The following is a 16,456-nucleotide window of genomic DNA, read 5'->3' on the forward strand; positions in this document are numbered from 1 at the left end:
GTCGCCCCAGAAAGAACGCAGGGATACACACCTGTTATACTCGCTTGACAATTTCAAGCCTTTATCAAAAAATGTATGGAACTATATTTTCTATACTATATATATATATATATATATATATATATATATATATATATATATTCAGAGACAATTCCCTGCTGCCACCACAAGTAGGCAGTAAATGACAAATGCAAACAGGCATTGGATCCTTTGTGGACAAAAGGCTGTTCTGAGATCAGTAGAGATATCACTTCTACTGCAGTATTATTTTGATTGATGTTTATTTTTAGCTTTAACTAGTCAAGCCTTGTTTGTCTTGTTTGCCCTCACAGCATGACACTGCATTGCAGTATGCAGTGTTCAGGAAAGCAACCTAATAAAATGTTCTCCTCCAAGGAAACAACTTTTAGATTTTCACAAAATCCACAAAACTAGCAGAATGCTCATTTAACTCTTTAGTAGCTTGTTAACTCAATATTAAGTATCATTTTAAACAATGTTTAATATAGCCTACCTGTGGAGCGGTGAGGAACAGGGACGATTATCTGTGTGACAGTCACACCTGTCATAAAATAGCAACAGGAACATTTTCCCCATAGAGATAAAATTAGTTTAATTCGCATATTTCAACAAAGTGTGGACATGTTTAAAAAAAAAATTAAGTTTGAGTGTGTGTGTGTGTGTGTGTATGTGTGGTGGGGAGCGTTAGTGTTTCACCCATGCAACTTAAAAACCCCCATCCAAATAGATAAAACACAAGCACATACATTAAGCATAAACAAGTATTTGCAGTGCACGTGTTGTATGTTTTTTTTTCTGTGTTTTGTCTATTTGCATGTCTCTTTTTAAGTTGCAGTCCATCACCCACCCATCCTCACCCAGACGAAAGTAAAACTGCAGTCACAGACACAGAGGACGGAGAGAGAGAGAGAGAGAGAGAGAGAGAGAGAGAGAGAGAGAGAGAGAGAGAGAGAGAGAGAGACTGTAATCCTCTATCTATAAACCCGAGCAGCAGAGTGCAGCAGCATCAGTGTGAAGCATGGGAGATGAAATACTGCTGTTGTCCTCTGCCCGAATAATAACAGATGGATCATCCTTCGGTCTGAGTAGCACAACCCAGCAGGATGACAGGTCCTCTCACCCTCTGCTTCCTTCTCCTCCTTCTACTCAGTGTCACAGCTGGTAAGTGGACGACAAGTAGTGTCTGCAGGAGAAATAATAATTGTTGACAATCAATGACTGAGGAGTCATTGCTGATAAAAAAAGAGTTTAGAACCCCTTAAAAAGCTTTACAGAATAAATTAAAAATGGATTTGTTTGCTTTTATGATGTATTTGTTTGTTTGGTTGTTTGTTTTATTTGTTTGTTTGATCTTATTGTCATTTCTGGCATTAGCCTGAAATATACCATTGCTCTAAGTTTGTTTCAACTATTCTTTCATTCTTACTAAAAACAAGTTATTTTTTTATTTTTGAAATGGGTCGGTTTTTCTTTTTGTTGCTGCTCTGGTAAAATAATTGTCTCTATATTTTCTCTCGGTATAATCTGTAAGATCATACAACACATCCATAGGGGGCAACATTTCACCTCCTCCCCGCAGTCCAGTTAATAATATTATTATTCATGGAATAAAAATGTAGTTGTAGCATATGGAAGGGATGATAAAATCATCACAAATAAGGTTAATTACCAGGTAGGTTTTCATTTACAATTCTCATTTGTTGCAGTAAAAACTACACAATGACAATAAAAACTCAAAAAAGATGCTTAAATAAATGTATATAAATACAATGAAACCATCATGTGCAAAAGTGTTGCAGGGTGTGCTTAAGGTATTAATGATGTTGCAGTGATTATACAACAAGGTGTTACTGTAATGTGTCTGTTGATGACTGAAGAGGTCAGACGCTACAGAGCAGGTGCTGGTCCATCACTGGCGATGTTCGGACTGCAATTCTATGTGATAAAGGACAATTTGTTTAGCTCATACAAGCTCTTTATATACAGTAAGTTGTGTTTTTTTTTTGTCTAAAATAAATATTGAGGATAGATCGGAATGATAAAAAATAAATATGATATACATAAGATAAATATGCTGACACACACGTGAGCACTAGCCTTTATGAAATATAAACACAAGTACATGAAGGTGTACATACACAGTATGCAACCAATAAACCATAGAGAGTAGTACAAATATTTACATGCCAAGAGTTGTCTTCAGTGGTGGAAAGCCACACCAAGAGGTATATATTTATTTATTTTGCATTTTACTTGTTTTCTTTGCGGTTGAACATGGTTTCCTGTCAGCAGCGGCCTTTTGGAATAAAGATGGTGATGCTATTCTTGGAGCTTCATATTCTCTGCATTGTTGTGATACTTGTCTGTAGCTGCAGCTAACTTTATACAATGGATGAAGTGTGTCTCTGTACTGAGGGCAGACCAGAGTAGTGGTAACCAAGTGGTATTACGACCAACGTGTGAGGGCTAGTAGCTATAGTTTACTGTGGTTGCCATTCTGTCCTCTCCTGGCCAACTCTGTCATGGTAACCTCCATCATCGTTGCTAATGCACAGTCCATCTAACTTAATTTCAGTATGAATTCAGAGCCATGGGATTATTGACGTTTACAGATATGTCTTTTGAGAGATGCTGGTGTCACGGGCAAATCACAGGATGAAGGGGTGTGTCTGTGCGTAAATGAGTGTCATTCTCAGAGAGAAACTTTGCACTAAGCATGTTGAAAAGCTAAACCAAAAAACCTACATCAAGGCACAGACAGAAGAATGTGATTAGAAATATAAATGTCTTGGGACCTATTTCGATAACACGCTTAATTTTAACCGCTACCCTGAGGCACTGAGTAAAAGAGGCCAGCAACGTCTTTCTTGCTTGAGAAAACTGGCAAAGTTTCATGTTGATGATATAAATACTTTTTAATCCCTAGAGCTGTTTCTCTTTTGAATTCAGATCTTGGTAGAGCCAAACTTGATCACTGAGGCTACTCACTGGTCATTCTGGTTTCCTGTTGACTACATTGTACAGTGATGATGGTGTTGATGTTGATAATGGAAATGATGATGATGTTTTTGGTTGTAGTTGACCACATACCACAGTTAAATGTTGATCTTGTAATCATCCATCCATCTTTACCCTTTGTTTACCCCTGGTGCTGATAACCATGCACTTTGCACAGTCATTTCTTAACACTGTGATGGCTGTATTGCAGTGTCCGTTGTTGTTTTGGTCCAGTGTTCTGTACATTTTATTTTGTTTTATTTTACTTGCTGCATAGCCAATTGCTCTACAGGGACACAGTTGAAAGTTGAAACAGTGAATTCAGTGAATGTCTGGTGGTTGCATGCTGTGACAGCATGTGGCAACTGTTTGCAGCAGCTATGACTTTCACCAGACTTGTTGCTTGTGATTGTGAACAAGCTGAGTCAAAGAAAACAGTACAGCCTTCCCAGAACAGTGGACTCATTCATCACAGCGCTTTAGGCACTGAGGGAAAACTGTGAATATGGGGAACCATACAATGAATTTTATTGGTGGTGAGTCTTAAAGATTCATCACTGTCAGAGAGACTGCAACTTGACCTCCCCATCACAATACAGTCAGAGGAAAATAAAATGACAACACACTAATTTGAGAGAGCTAGCTGGTAAAGCAGCCATGCATGTTGTTCATGATTTGGCACAAAAGCCATGCTGCAATTACTGTTTGTTTGACAATGTTTTGATTTGTGATTATGATTATAATACAGTAAGTACATCGTGAATATACTTGATTGGATAAGAAAAATGCACAAATTAAGAAGTTGTCAAAATGCAAATAAAACGTTGGGTTGAAATGGTAATGGTGAAATATACAGTAATAAAAAATAATGGCAATAATTAAACAACATTAATGTAGTCATTACATCATGGCCTTCAGAGGGACTTTATTTTTAATTGTCCTCTCCTGTAACTGAAGTTTAATTGATTAATCCACATTAATCCACATTATTTGCTTCAGTTGATTTTTAGTTGGGGAGGTTTTATAATTTCTCCCAACCCTTTTAAATACATAATGACTCTATTTTAATTTCTCTTGTGTAATCTTTTAAAATCCCACCCTTTCTGAACAAAAGGCTTTCGTCTCTGAGCTGTAACCTTGCTTTGGTTAGACAAGTAAACTGAAATTATTAACGTTATCTTATAACAATATGCATTTATATTTCCCCTTGCCACCCTTTAAATACATACACCAACACAAGACATGGAATATCACAGACATTACAATATACAATACTACAAGGCTAACTGTTGAATTCTTTTCTCTGTTTATCACACAAAGTAGGGCAAAAGCAGCTGTAGTCTAAAACCAAATCTAAGCTGAGCAGGGACAGTAATATCACTCCTCAATATCTCATTTCACTAACCTTAATCTCATTCTGAAATATGCTTTCCCTCAGTTAAATGATTGCTTTCTGTTGTTTACACTGGACATTATGAATCAGTTATCATGTGTGACTACTGTTTCTTTTATTTATTTATCATTTCAGTGTTATTCTGATATGTGTTAATCTCTCTACTACCTTGTGTGTTTGTGTGTGAGTGTGCATGCACATGTGTGTGTGTGTGTGTGTGTGTGTGTGTGTGTGTGAGAGAGAGATAGAGATAGAGAGAGAGCTGTGTGTGTGTGTGTATGTGTGTGTGTGTGTGTGTGTGTGTGTGTGTGTGTGTGCGTGTCTGTGCGTGTGTGTGTGTGTGTGTGTGTGTGTGTGTGTGTGTGTGTGTGTGTGTGTGTGTGTGTGTGTGTGTTTGTGTGGAGAGAGGCCAGAGCTTGGCAAATGGCTTGCTCTTTAGATGAAAAGCTGGAGGGAGGATTAAGAGGAAAAACATGGGAAAATAATCTGTAGGCTGTCTGACGTCATGCAGCACAGGCCAGTATTGTGGAGGTGAGACTGGCTGTGGTGTTAGAGGGCATCAGAGTGCCTCTCAGTACCAGCAGGCTGCAACTCTGCAAGGTGCCTTTGATCCTAGTCCACATGTCAGAGGGAAGCTGTCCAGCTCCTGGAAAATAATTCAGCCCACATAGACTACAGTACATGCATGCTGTAAATATGACACCAGGTCAGAATTTCAGTTGGTATTTTACATGAAAAGGGTGAAAAACAAATGGACTGTGTCTGAATTCTTTAAGTGAAAAAACACATTTAACTAAATATGAAATTCATGTAACAACTGGAACCTTATATAACAACATATTAAGTGATGCTGGGGTGGCATGGTTGTACAGTGATTAGGACTTTCACCACATTACACCACACAAGGTTGTATATTTTTGCATTTTCTTTTCTTCTCATATGCAAAATGTTGAAAAGCATCTGAGTATACATCAATTTATGGTATTTAAAACCTATTTGATATTTGAATTGAGGTAGAATACATGCTCAGTATTTAAATTTATTGCATGACGTCTAAGATGATCAAAGCAAATGTATCTATCCATGTCCGACATATTTATATATGTCAAAATGTGTTTCACCTGTGTTATTAATTGTATGTACCTACATTTGCATTAACCCATTTAATCCCCCCTGGTGCAGCAGCATTTAAATCTCAGACCCATATAAATACTGTTGCTCCTAGGGATTATCTAAGCTGTGAGTTGTGTGAACTGTCTGTGTGTTATTAGACTGGATGAGGATGGGGTCATATGGTGGCCCAGAGGGCAGTGTAAAAAAATGCATGCAAAGACATAAAGAAAAAAATCCTCATCAGTTTGACGACATATGTGCAATGGAGAAAAAAAAGGTTCAGTCGTGAACTTAAATGTTAGTTGTATTAAATAACAAGTGCATCTTAGTGCTGGTATAAAATCCTATGGTTGTGCTACTACCATGCCATGGCATGGTATTATTTGCTGTACCCATTGCAGTGGCAATGGGTGCGAAACCAACCAGCCCTTTGCTGCATGTCATGCCCCATCCTGTCTAAATATCCCTTTGCCACAAGTCCCATCATCGTAGCTTCTCATTTCTTGAGGAATGGTTAGACCATGCAGTTCAGTCAACTTTTATTACATTACTAAAATATTCTACTTGGTTATACATTTTAGGTTTGACAAACAACAGAAAAAAACTAATGCACAAAAAATAAACACTGCTATATCACCGGGTGACACAAAGTTGAGACTGTCAGCGCATTCATAACGCTCAGTCTCTCTAACTTGGGGTTTCTCATAACCTAAAGTAAATAAACCTTGTGAGGATTTGTATTTGTGTGTTTGAAATGTATTTTAAAAATGTTTTATGACATGACAGGTTGAACATACTGTATATCACATCTCTCATGTTGAATCATTTAGGCAAAATGCAATGTGATTTTCACATCTTCCATTTTTGTCTCTTTGACAGCGTATTTAACTGTTTCCATTGAGCCACTTCCTCCCATTGTGATTGGAGACACAGTCACACTCAAGTGCAACTTTCAGACAGATGGCAACCTCCGAGAGATTGTGTGGTTTCAGGTAAACACAGAGGTGAACTTAATACTAATGGTTCACAATAGAAGGCCCTCCTTCCGTTGTGAACCATTTAACCTATTTCAATCAAGAGAAACTGCATAATGTAGATCAGGCCCAAACTGACAGCATCTGCCACCCCGTTTGTTTTCTGTTACTATTAATGCCATGAGTTAGAGTGACAAATAAAATCTTTGTTCTGGCTCCTACTTCTGAAAGCAACGCATGACCTAGCGCTGAAATGATCTTAAACTATCTTGAAATGATCTGAATCGACCGCACACAGATCGCAACACTTACTGTATGTGCTCTCACTCTCTCAGGTGACTGAGGGAGGCGGCGTCAAGCAGAAGATTTTCACCTATGATGCCATGTACAACACTACCTACTCCCACACAGAGGACATCCACAGACACGATGACCTGGTCTACCAGTCGACTGTACGGTAAGGCAAACCACTACAACTGTACAACATGTGTTAGGTTCAGTTATTCTTCTTACCCTTAATGAACTGGAGCCAATGGGTGGTCAGAGATCTTGACTGGTCAGTGCTGATACATACATACAGACAAACAACCACCTAGGCTTATATTAACTTTGAGCCAACCTAACCTGCATGTCTATGGACTGTGGAAGGAAGCCAGTGTAGGGAGGAGATCATGTCCCTGCCAGCCAGCAGGTTTGAACCCAGTGATGTGAAACTCTAAATACAGCACCATGCTGTCCTCAACCCTGTGAAGGACAAACAAGTTGGATGGACATTCAAACCTGCCATCTGAAGACACTTTTTTAACGATTTTTCTTGCCTCCACTTGTGAGGAAAGTGAGAAACATAACTAAAAACTGTTGTTGTGTATGAGCAGGCTTCCTGAAGTCCAGATGGAGGATGACGGTCTGTATGAGTGCCATGTTGGGATTTATGACAAGAGCTCCAAAGACAAAGTGATTCTGGCGTCGGGCAGCATCATGCTCACTGTCATAGGTATGTGTTGATGTGTGATGTGTTCATTTTGAATAGGCTACCCTATCTTTATAGGAAAAGTAAGAGCATCACCAAACCACTGAGATCTCTGTGATAAACAACCTATATGTCGTTGAGATCTTTCAGACTTGGAGTAGTTTTTTGAAGTGAGTATTCGCACATCCATGTATTTTCTGTTGCAGGTGCAGAGGTCAGTGTAGCTTACGGTCTGTGGAAAAGGAGAAACTCGCACACTGCTTCTTGCTTGGCATCACCATTTAATGATTCACTGACGTTTCGGTCGAAAGACTTTCCTCAGAGTGTTGTAGACTCAGTAACACCCTGAGGAAGGTCAGACCGTAGACTTGGAGTAGTAACATGCACAATATGTCTGGGAGAAGTTGGCTGTTGAAAAATACTGGCAATTCTGGATATTTCAATTTCTTTTCAAAACTATTAGAAATTCAGGAATTACTAATCTGGGCATCAATTTAATCATTTCTATTTACATTTTGTGAGAGGCTGCACCTATTGCATTAGGATTCTCAAATACCCACATTTTCACATCCTCTTCGGACCCAGGTCTAAATGAAGGACGTGTGACACCATGCCACAGTGTATTCTGGTACAACACACTGTGGCCAGTAGGCTGCATGTTAGGTTCAGTTGTAATTAGCTGTGGTCCAGTTTTGGGTTGAGGTGTGAGAGAATTCATTGATCCACACCAAGTGACATCCGGCCAGAATAGGTTGACTTTTAATCAGCTGCCTCACATCTTGCATTACAGTCACTCTTTAGTCAATCACTCGTGTGGCAAAACCATAAACCATTTTCACCTTACACAGAAGTTGCAGATCTCGTCATCCTTTTGTATAACTCAGAAACCTATTTTCTCTCACTAAAACACACTGTGCACTGTAAAGCACTTGCATAATGGTATTTTTTACAACACAATTACATCACAGTTGTCTTTGCTTAAACACAAAAATTGTCTACACTTTACTCTAATCAGACCAACATGAACCAGGCCAGTGCTCAGGGGATGCACTTATCTAATACTTTTAACTCTTTGAACTGAATGTCACAATAAGGTCACAGTCACAATCACTATAGATCATACACTGTTACTGAGCTGTAAATATTCCATTTAGTTAGTTTTGAGTTGCTGTGTTAAAGATATGACACCAGTGCTGTAATTGTGCATCACGTTGCAGTGTACACGTACATCATGTGTCTATACTTTTGCAGAAAAGGTGACAATGAAATCTGTAGCTTGTGTCTAACTGGTGTAAGATTGTTTAGTGTTTCTTATTTTCTATTTTCCCTGCAGTTCCTCCAAAGTCCATCTCTGTGGTGGCAGCCAACAGCCCGGCTCCTTTCAGCCGCTATGAGGCCCAGAACTTCACTCTGGTTTGCATTGTTACAGGAGCAAAGCCAGCTCCCATGGTGAGACGGAGCCTCTTGCTCTGAAATCCTGTGAAAGACAATGCTTTAATGTTGCAGGATTGGAAGCAATATTGGAAGTGAAGTGTTTAGTGGTCACAGAAAAATAGGGGGGGAAAAAACGTGTCCTTGCTTCATGCTTTGCTACAGTGGATTGAAAGCTTCAAATGAAAAAAGCTATTTACAGTCATACCCTCGGTGACCTCTTTGGGAAATGTATTTCATTAATATTGGATGGGGGTGGGGGGTGGGGGGATTACAGGACAGCTGCTTATGTGATAAAGTAAAAGTCCAGAAAAGAAGAGTTTTACATGTCTTGACTGCGACAGATGAGATTTCAGATTTTTGGTGTGTTTCTCTTCTGATCTACCGTCTCTGCCTTACCCTGGGCTATTGTCCATCCATCCATATGTGTATTAGCTATACTGCAGTGCTTCTCCATGCAGGTTTTCTCTCGCCAGTCTATTGACAATTCAGAGTCCTGGGATATTGTAGTTCCTGCAGGTGATTGACTGACAAACACATACAGTATGTATAGCTAGAGTGAGGTCTCTAAACAATATCATTATATGTTCCCTTCACAGCCAGTTACACTCCTCATACCTCTTTACCAAGTAACAGGCAATACTTATTTTAGGTAGATGTAATATCAAGTGTGAAAATGACTTACAAGATACAAGAACAATCAACAATCAATGCTGTTCTTCACCCGTCTTTGCTTCTGTCAGGTATACTTCAAGCGCGATGGTGAACTTATTGATGTGGTGCCAACTCCCCAGTCTTCTTCCATAATGGGATACCAAAGCCATGCGGGCCTCCGTAGTGCCAAGCCTCTCAGCAGTCGAGACCATGATGACACCAAGATTCGCAAGTCAGCGTCCAAGCTGGAAGATGACGGGAAGCTGGCTCGGCTTGGCCAAGATGGGCCCGGTGTCCCCGACCAGGTTCGAGAGCAGAGATCCAAGTCTGAGCCTAAGCCTAAGCCGACCACCGAGGTGATACCTGAGACCGTGGTTAGCCGGGAGTTTCCCCGTTGGGTCCAGAGCAGCGACCCACTCTACTACTTCCAGCACCGGCAGAAGGCAACGGGAGACGGCACCATGGAGGTGAGGGCCCTGCTGACCTGGAGCCTCAACCCCCAGCTGGACAACGAGGCTCTGTTCAGCTGTGAGGTCAACCACCCGGCTCTGTCCATGCCCATGCAGGCTGAGGTCACACTGGGTGAGTCATGATGCACCGACACACTGAGTTAACTAGATCACAACTCGATGTGAATGCAAAGAAGAATCCTCTCTGAATCAAGTACTCTGATCACGCAGTAATGAAATTATTGCAGAGGTGAACCACTGAGTGTCTGACTGATATCAGACACACCTGGGAGGGTGTCTGATATCAAATTTTGTTATAAATATAAATGAAGACCTGGGCCTGGAATAAGACTTAGGAAATCTATATCATAGTGCCCCATTTAAACATGGGATTATTACCCATAAATTGTGGTTTACACACTACAATAAGTTATTAAACTCTCTGTTTTGTAGCTGCTTTGAGAGGCTGTGTGAGCTGAACAGTGTTGGTGAATCACAGATTATTTCATTTTGAGGCAGTTTTGCTTTTAGCTTTTAGCCGCTGTAAGAGAGAGAGGAAAGTCAGAGAGAGAGAGAGAGAGAGAGGTGACGACATGCAGGCCATGTGTCATGCAGGAACCTGAAGGTACTGTAGGACTAAGTCGTTGTGGTACACGCTGTACTACGTGACCCACTGAACCACCGGGGCCTGAATTCCTGATTTTTAAAGGGAAGCTGCTGTTTCTGTTTCTGTTTCCTGGTTTTAATCCCCTGGTCTGTTATGTTACCACTGCTACCAGCTGCTCCTAGAGGACCCAAGCTGTCTATGAGCCCCAGCAGGGCCAAGGTGGGAGACACAGTGAGGATCGCTGTCCAAGGCTTCCAGCTGGGACCCTCTGCAGTGAGTTCCCAACGCAGTGGATCTTTGAATAGAAAGAGCTCTAGTCTAGATCAAAAAATGTCCCCAAAGTCTATTTGCATCCATCACAAACCAGTTACATCACTATCAGCCCATCAACACAAGAAAAAAGAACCATCAAATCTGAGAAATGATAATATAAAGGATTAAAGTAAAACAAGTGATTGTTATTGACTGGTAGCGCAGATACAGCCAGAATAAAATGACCGATAGATATTATGTAATAGAGGGTTTGAAGTGTTGCTACTTATAAGTATATTTGAACAAGTAAGAAAACGACTTCTTACCTGTGTATGACGTGTGTGTGTGTGTCTACAGAGCGAGGTCTTCCCTGAGCCCATGTTCACCTGGACCAGGGTTGGAGGACATCTGCTGGATGGCAGAGAGGAGCATAACGGCCGGGAGCTCATTCTGGACAGAGTCCCTGCCGAGCTCAATGGCTCCATGTTTCGGTGCACAGCCCAGAATCCGCTTGGCTCCACTGACACCCACACCCGCCTCATCGTGTTTGGTGGGTCTGTAGTGGGAGGATTTTATTTAATTATTCATCATTTAGTATATCATAAGTATACTCACAGTAAATGCTTTTTATTTTGTGTGATTTCACAGAAAACCCAAGACTGAAGAAACATTTTATTGGTAGGTCCTGCACTCATGCAATTTTTTTTTTTCCTTCAAATTATACTGCCCATAGTAGCAACTACGCCCGTTTGTAAAGCTGCTATCCTTACACAGCATCTTTTAAATGAATAACTACAGAGATTTGAAAACATTCTTTGATCTTATAAAGATGAAAAATAGTGTTACTTTCAACTACAGTCCTCAAATTAGTACCACACATTCATCATTGGTTTGGTCCTGCATGATGACATTAATAATTCAGAATGTAAATTTATACTATAACGGTGTAAGTTGTTTTGTCAGTTAATATCAACGACACAGTCATGGTCTAATCATTTGGACAACAGCAGTGCTCTGTAACGCAGGCTGCCTTGTTTGTGTGCAGCTATTGATGCAGCGGTCAGCTGGCACTCCCTCACCTTATCCTCCACGGCCCTGCTGCTCATCTTCACCTGCGAGCTGACGTGACCTGTGGCTCTGCTGCAACTCCGCCCAAACCCCACCCTCCCCACGAGAGGCCCCCAAGGAAACCCTACGCCCAGCTGTTAACAGCAACACCTGGCACAGCTGGGACAACAGACCTGCAGCAGGACCCTGAGAGACACTGACACCGACACAGAACAGCCGCTGTACAACGTATTGTCACGCTGTGAGAAACTTGGTCACACTCCGACCGATTATGACTATGTATGAAGCTCTACCTGTATCATACTAGTGCATACTTATCCTGGATGCAGTGTGGTGTCACCTACCAGTGAGTGAGTGCAAGGTTCACACCAGTTCCCAGGTGTAATCCCACTGAAGAACAGTGGTCCATGGTGTTTGAATCACATCCAGCAGACTGGCCAAAGACATTTTTAATCCCCATTGCTTAACTTTGCTCCCCTTGCTCAAAAAAAATGTTTATGATCCTTAATATGTAGAGGGCAGACAGAGCCATGTGAAAGTGATCGGGGAGCTTGTGATGTCCTGTTCTGTAGTGAGAGAGGTTTAAGATTAAGTTTTCAGAAATGAAAAAAATATGCAGAAGAACATTTGAAGCTTTTATTTTGCGCTGCAACTGCTAAGTTACGTACCAGACAAACCAAACTCAGAATTTGCTCTTCTTCCACAGACTCACAAAGTCTACAAGAAAAAATATTATTTGTTTTTCTCTATTTATTTCTGTATCATTTAGACCTCCAAAAAATATAGAAAATAAATATGGAAAAACATACAGTATGTGCGTACACACACACACACACGCACACACACACACACACACACACACACGCACACACACACTCTTTTGGAAATAATAGGTCTGACACAATGAGTACTTAGATGTGGTGCTTTATTTAAAGCAGTGTCTATGTGAACATTATTTTACAGAATCACACATTGAGGCCTGTCCTGAACACCCCTCCGCTCTAGCATGCAACTCAAATTCAGCTCAAGAAAATCTCATCTGACACCAAACCAAAACCTGAAGCCCCGACTATTAACAAGCAACTCTTCAACAAGTTGTGTAGAATTAAGAGAGAAGTGTGGTTAGAGGGCAGTCGAGGAGGAGACCTCTGTTAAGAAAGAACTGCAGGCTCCATTAGAGACCTTCACACTGCAGGTCTTTGATTGAAAAAGGCAGAGATAGTGAGCGACAGCTCCAGAGGTCTACGTTTATCACAATCAGTCCAGTATACTTTAGTGTTGGTGTATAGCTCTATTTACATTTCTGTCTATTCACAAAATATAGAACAGCTCTAGGATGTGTACACCTGCCGTTAAAGTGTTTTTACATATACACAATCAAACTAACTCTGCCTTGCATATATTACTCATGTAATGTACATATGTGCTTTGTCAAACAACAGGCCATGTTAGCAAACAATGTGCATGGTTGCTTGACTATTCCCTTTATTGCAGCTTGTCAAACACTTAAAAAACAGAAGCCTACAAAATTCAATAAAAGCCATTTCCCACTCAGGGTTTAAGAAATGTTAGAATCCTTCATACAGGTGATCAGGCCTCGAGTAGTAAGTAGTCCTCATTCTCACTGGCAGGAAGCATCAGCTGCTGCTCGTAGTACAGACTCTTGGCATAGTTGATTTCTTGAGAGATTTTAATGGCAAGACTCTCGCTCTTCACATGGACCTGTGGAGAAGATTGTTACGTTAATTCTTGAAACTGACTGACTGACGACAGGAGAAAAAGCTGACTCTAGGTGCTTAAGTGAAAGGTCTCTGAATGTAGAAATAAGAGCCTTTGTTCTTACTTTTTTTTTAATCCCGCTTCTCACTGCGTCCTGCCTGACCACAATGTCTATAACTAGGGGTCAACTGTGTTTACATACAGATGGTGCCCCCTCCTTTGGCTCAACCATATAACTGCCCCCTGCCCTTCGCTCTGGGTCAGTCTGTTGACTCTGTGTCAGGTTTACTGTGCTCTGGAGTGCCAATAAACTCACACCACTACAACAAACTTTGAAACTAAGGACTTGAGTAAATGTTCTTCAACAGTTGGCGATGATGAAGAGGTCTGGAGCCAAGCACCACACACATCTACATCCAGACGTCAGTTTATTAGGAACACGAAATTAAAGCTAATTTAGTGTAATAGTTTTAAGGGCTAAAAAATCAAATCAGATGCAGGAAAAGTTGAACATGAGTCAAACCAATAAAATCAGACATGGGTGGAGTTAATTGTCTGTTCTATAGGCTGCAACTTATGATCAATGCAAAAGGAAAAGCTGGTGCAGCTTTCCATTGCTGGAAGAGCTCTGGGCAACAAAGAGACGCTGTTTGATGCCAAGCCTGCAACTTTTCTACATACTGGTGAGTAACTTCTAAGAGAACTGAGAAAAATTACAAGTGTTCACATGAGGAGATCAGGCAGAATTGAAAGTTGACTGGGTCTCTATGTTTTTGAGGAGATTTCAGTTTCACCTATAGTTTCTGGTTAATTGTTTCTTACATATATATATATTTTTTAATCTCTCTGACTGTTGAGTATTCTTCATGGAGAGAGGGTACTTTAGGAACATGAGGAAACAATGAGACTGTCAAAGAAAGATCAGTCAGATGGGTCTCACCATTGGTTTCTGGTGGGAGGGGCCAGGCATGGCCACACCGCTGCTGGTGCTCTCTGCCTTCTTGGTGAGCTGCACGTAAACCTTTCCATGATCCTTGGAGACCAGGCAGTGGTAGAGGTCGTCGTATTTGACTTCCAAGAAGATGGCCTCCCGGTCCACATAATCCCCTGGCTTCAGGAAGTAGACCACTTTTGAGGAAATGAGGACGCAGTAGCTGTCTATGGGCTCGACGGCGATGAAGCTGGTGTGAGAAATGGAGAGTCAGCAACTCTGTCTGATGGAACTGCAGGTAATAAGTGTATTAAACACATCCCATGAAATAAGTGAGACTTACAACTCAGAGTGGATGTTGTCAGTGAGGCGGAAGAGTTGCTCCTGACCATCGGCTTGTGTGGCAGAGTATCGAGGAAGAAGACCCTGGGGTCCTTTACAGCAGCGAGGTTTCCTGACCTTCTGCACACCGAGCCTGAACAATGCAACAAAAAATACACAATTCACAACACCGTTCACGCAGGAATTCACAGAACTGTAATGGCATTTTTGTCTTGGGTGTTTTCTGTTCTCAGTGCTGAAAGGATGAGTTTGTGGTTGTAGATGATTATGTTTCTTTGCGCCTGGTGACAAGGACTGTGCTGAAATGTACAACAATACACTTTAATATATAAATTATATCTATATATATGACTCTGCAGGATGTTCATTGTCAGTGTGTATGATATTTCCACCACTGCTCAGTGGAGTGGTGAGCTGAGCTTGACTAAATTATTGTGGATCCCAGATGGAGTCTGTGAGCTGTGTTTGCCACAGTGGCCTTGGCTCAGGTCCAGTTAGGGCCCTCTGCTCAACATCTTCTTTCCCTCACTCCAATTATTCAATCATTCTCTCTCACTATCATTGTGATTAAAAGTCTCAATCTGTTGTTTACGTGTTGGCTGATTTGATTTCATCAGAGGATGTCACAGTTATAAAGTCAGTATTTGACCATAGGCGGTACACAACACATATTAGGTTTTGACCTAGTCTTGTTGCTCTTAGGGCAACTTGTCCTCTTTTGCACTCGTGTTTCCAAAATCATTGGTGTCCTGCCCCCCAACATGACTCATTACTCACATGGCGCTCACTAGAGCTTATGACCCCAAACTCCCCTCGATCCATTTATTTCTCTTCGTATCTGGTCGCAGGCACAGGACACTTGTGGAAGGGATATTTTAACAGAGGGTTTCTTCCACCCTACTATAACAATGCTAAATTCCATAAATCAATAACACATTGTATATTCAGCAGAAACTTATTTATGTTCTACGTTGTGTGCAAATGTATCTATAGTCTGGAGGATGGATAAACCACAGGCTGTGGAAACTAATTTTACCTTTGTGGGTAATAGATTGCTTCTAACTGCTGTACTACTTCTGTAGTTGTGTTTTGGCACTAAAACACTCCCAGGCACACTCCATCCTGAAGTCCAGTGTCAGATGATAATGACCTGAGCTTTGCATACAGCAAAAAAGTCTTAACGCTAATCAAATACAGTTATGACTGAACAGGTTTGTTACTTTTAATATCCGTTATTCTGCAGAAAATTCTGAACCCCATGTTTTCTCAGAAGCGAAGATATTTTTTCAGATGCTCACATCACACAGGCAACAGACTTAATTAACCCACCTGTGGTTACTGAGACTGGCCATGTCCCGCACTGTCTGTGCTGTCTCCGAGGCAAAGTCCAGAGCTCCGGCCACCGGTTTGGTCACAGTTCCGACCAGACCTTTACCTAACCCTGAGAAGAAGCCGCTGACTCCGCCCTCTGTCTTCACCCCTTCCACTGTGGAGGTGATGATGCTCGTCATGCCTCCAATGATACCTGGGGAGCA

The 16,456-nt window shown here is 41.2% G+C and overlaps 2 protein-coding genes across 7 annotated transcripts in view; one reads left to right on the forward strand and one right to left on the reverse strand.

Moving 5' to 3' along the window:
• Window positions 1-992: 992 nt before the first annotated feature.
• On the forward strand, window positions 993-12,118 carry LOC146984412 (immunoglobulin superfamily member 21-like). Of its 2 annotated transcripts, none has more exons than XM_085783096.1 (10): window positions 993-1,182; window positions 6,404-6,528; window positions 6,834-6,955; window positions 7,374-7,492; window positions 8,802-8,917; window positions 9,643-10,135; window positions 10,782-10,882; window positions 11,219-11,411; window positions 11,510-11,539; window positions 11,907-12,118. In XM_085783096.1, the coding sequence occupies exons 1-10, from the start codon at window positions 1,125-1,127 to the stop codon at window positions 11,987-11,989; spliced, it is 1,440 nt and encodes a 479-aa protein (XP_085639222.1). In that variant the 5' UTR covers window positions 993-1,124; the 3' UTR covers window positions 11,990-12,118. The 2 variants fall into 2 exon arrangements, with proteins under 2 accessions (XP_085639222.1, XP_085639223.1); XM_085783097.1 differs by having other exon boundaries at window positions 6,404-6,516.
• Window positions 12,119-12,839: 721 nt separating this feature from the next.
• vps13d (vacuolar protein sorting 13 homolog D) overlaps window positions 12,840-16,456 on the reverse strand; it is a 47,079-nt gene continuing 43,462 nt past the window's right edge. For all 5 annotated transcript variants that reach the window (XM_085781446.1, XM_085781444.1, XM_085781445.1 and 2 more), the window contains 4 exons: window positions 16,251-16,446; window positions 14,923-15,054; window positions 14,589-14,829; window positions 12,840-13,651 (listed from right to left, as the gene is read on the reverse strand). In XM_085781446.1, coding sequence (XP_085637572.1) covers window positions 13,520-13,651; window positions 14,589-14,829; window positions 14,923-15,054; window positions 16,251-16,446 — 701 coding nt within the window. In that variant the 3' untranslated portion in view covers window positions 12,840-13,519. The remainder of the gene's footprint in view (window positions 13,652-14,588; window positions 14,830-14,922; window positions 15,055-16,250; window positions 16,447-16,456) is intronic.

Source organism: Trachurus japonicus, chromosome 7, assembly GCF_045865225.1.
Source record: "Trachurus japonicus isolate A0001 chromosome 7, Traja_1.0".
Lineage (NCBI taxonomy): Eukaryota > Metazoa > Chordata > Actinopteri > Carangiformes > Carangidae > Trachurus > Trachurus japonicus.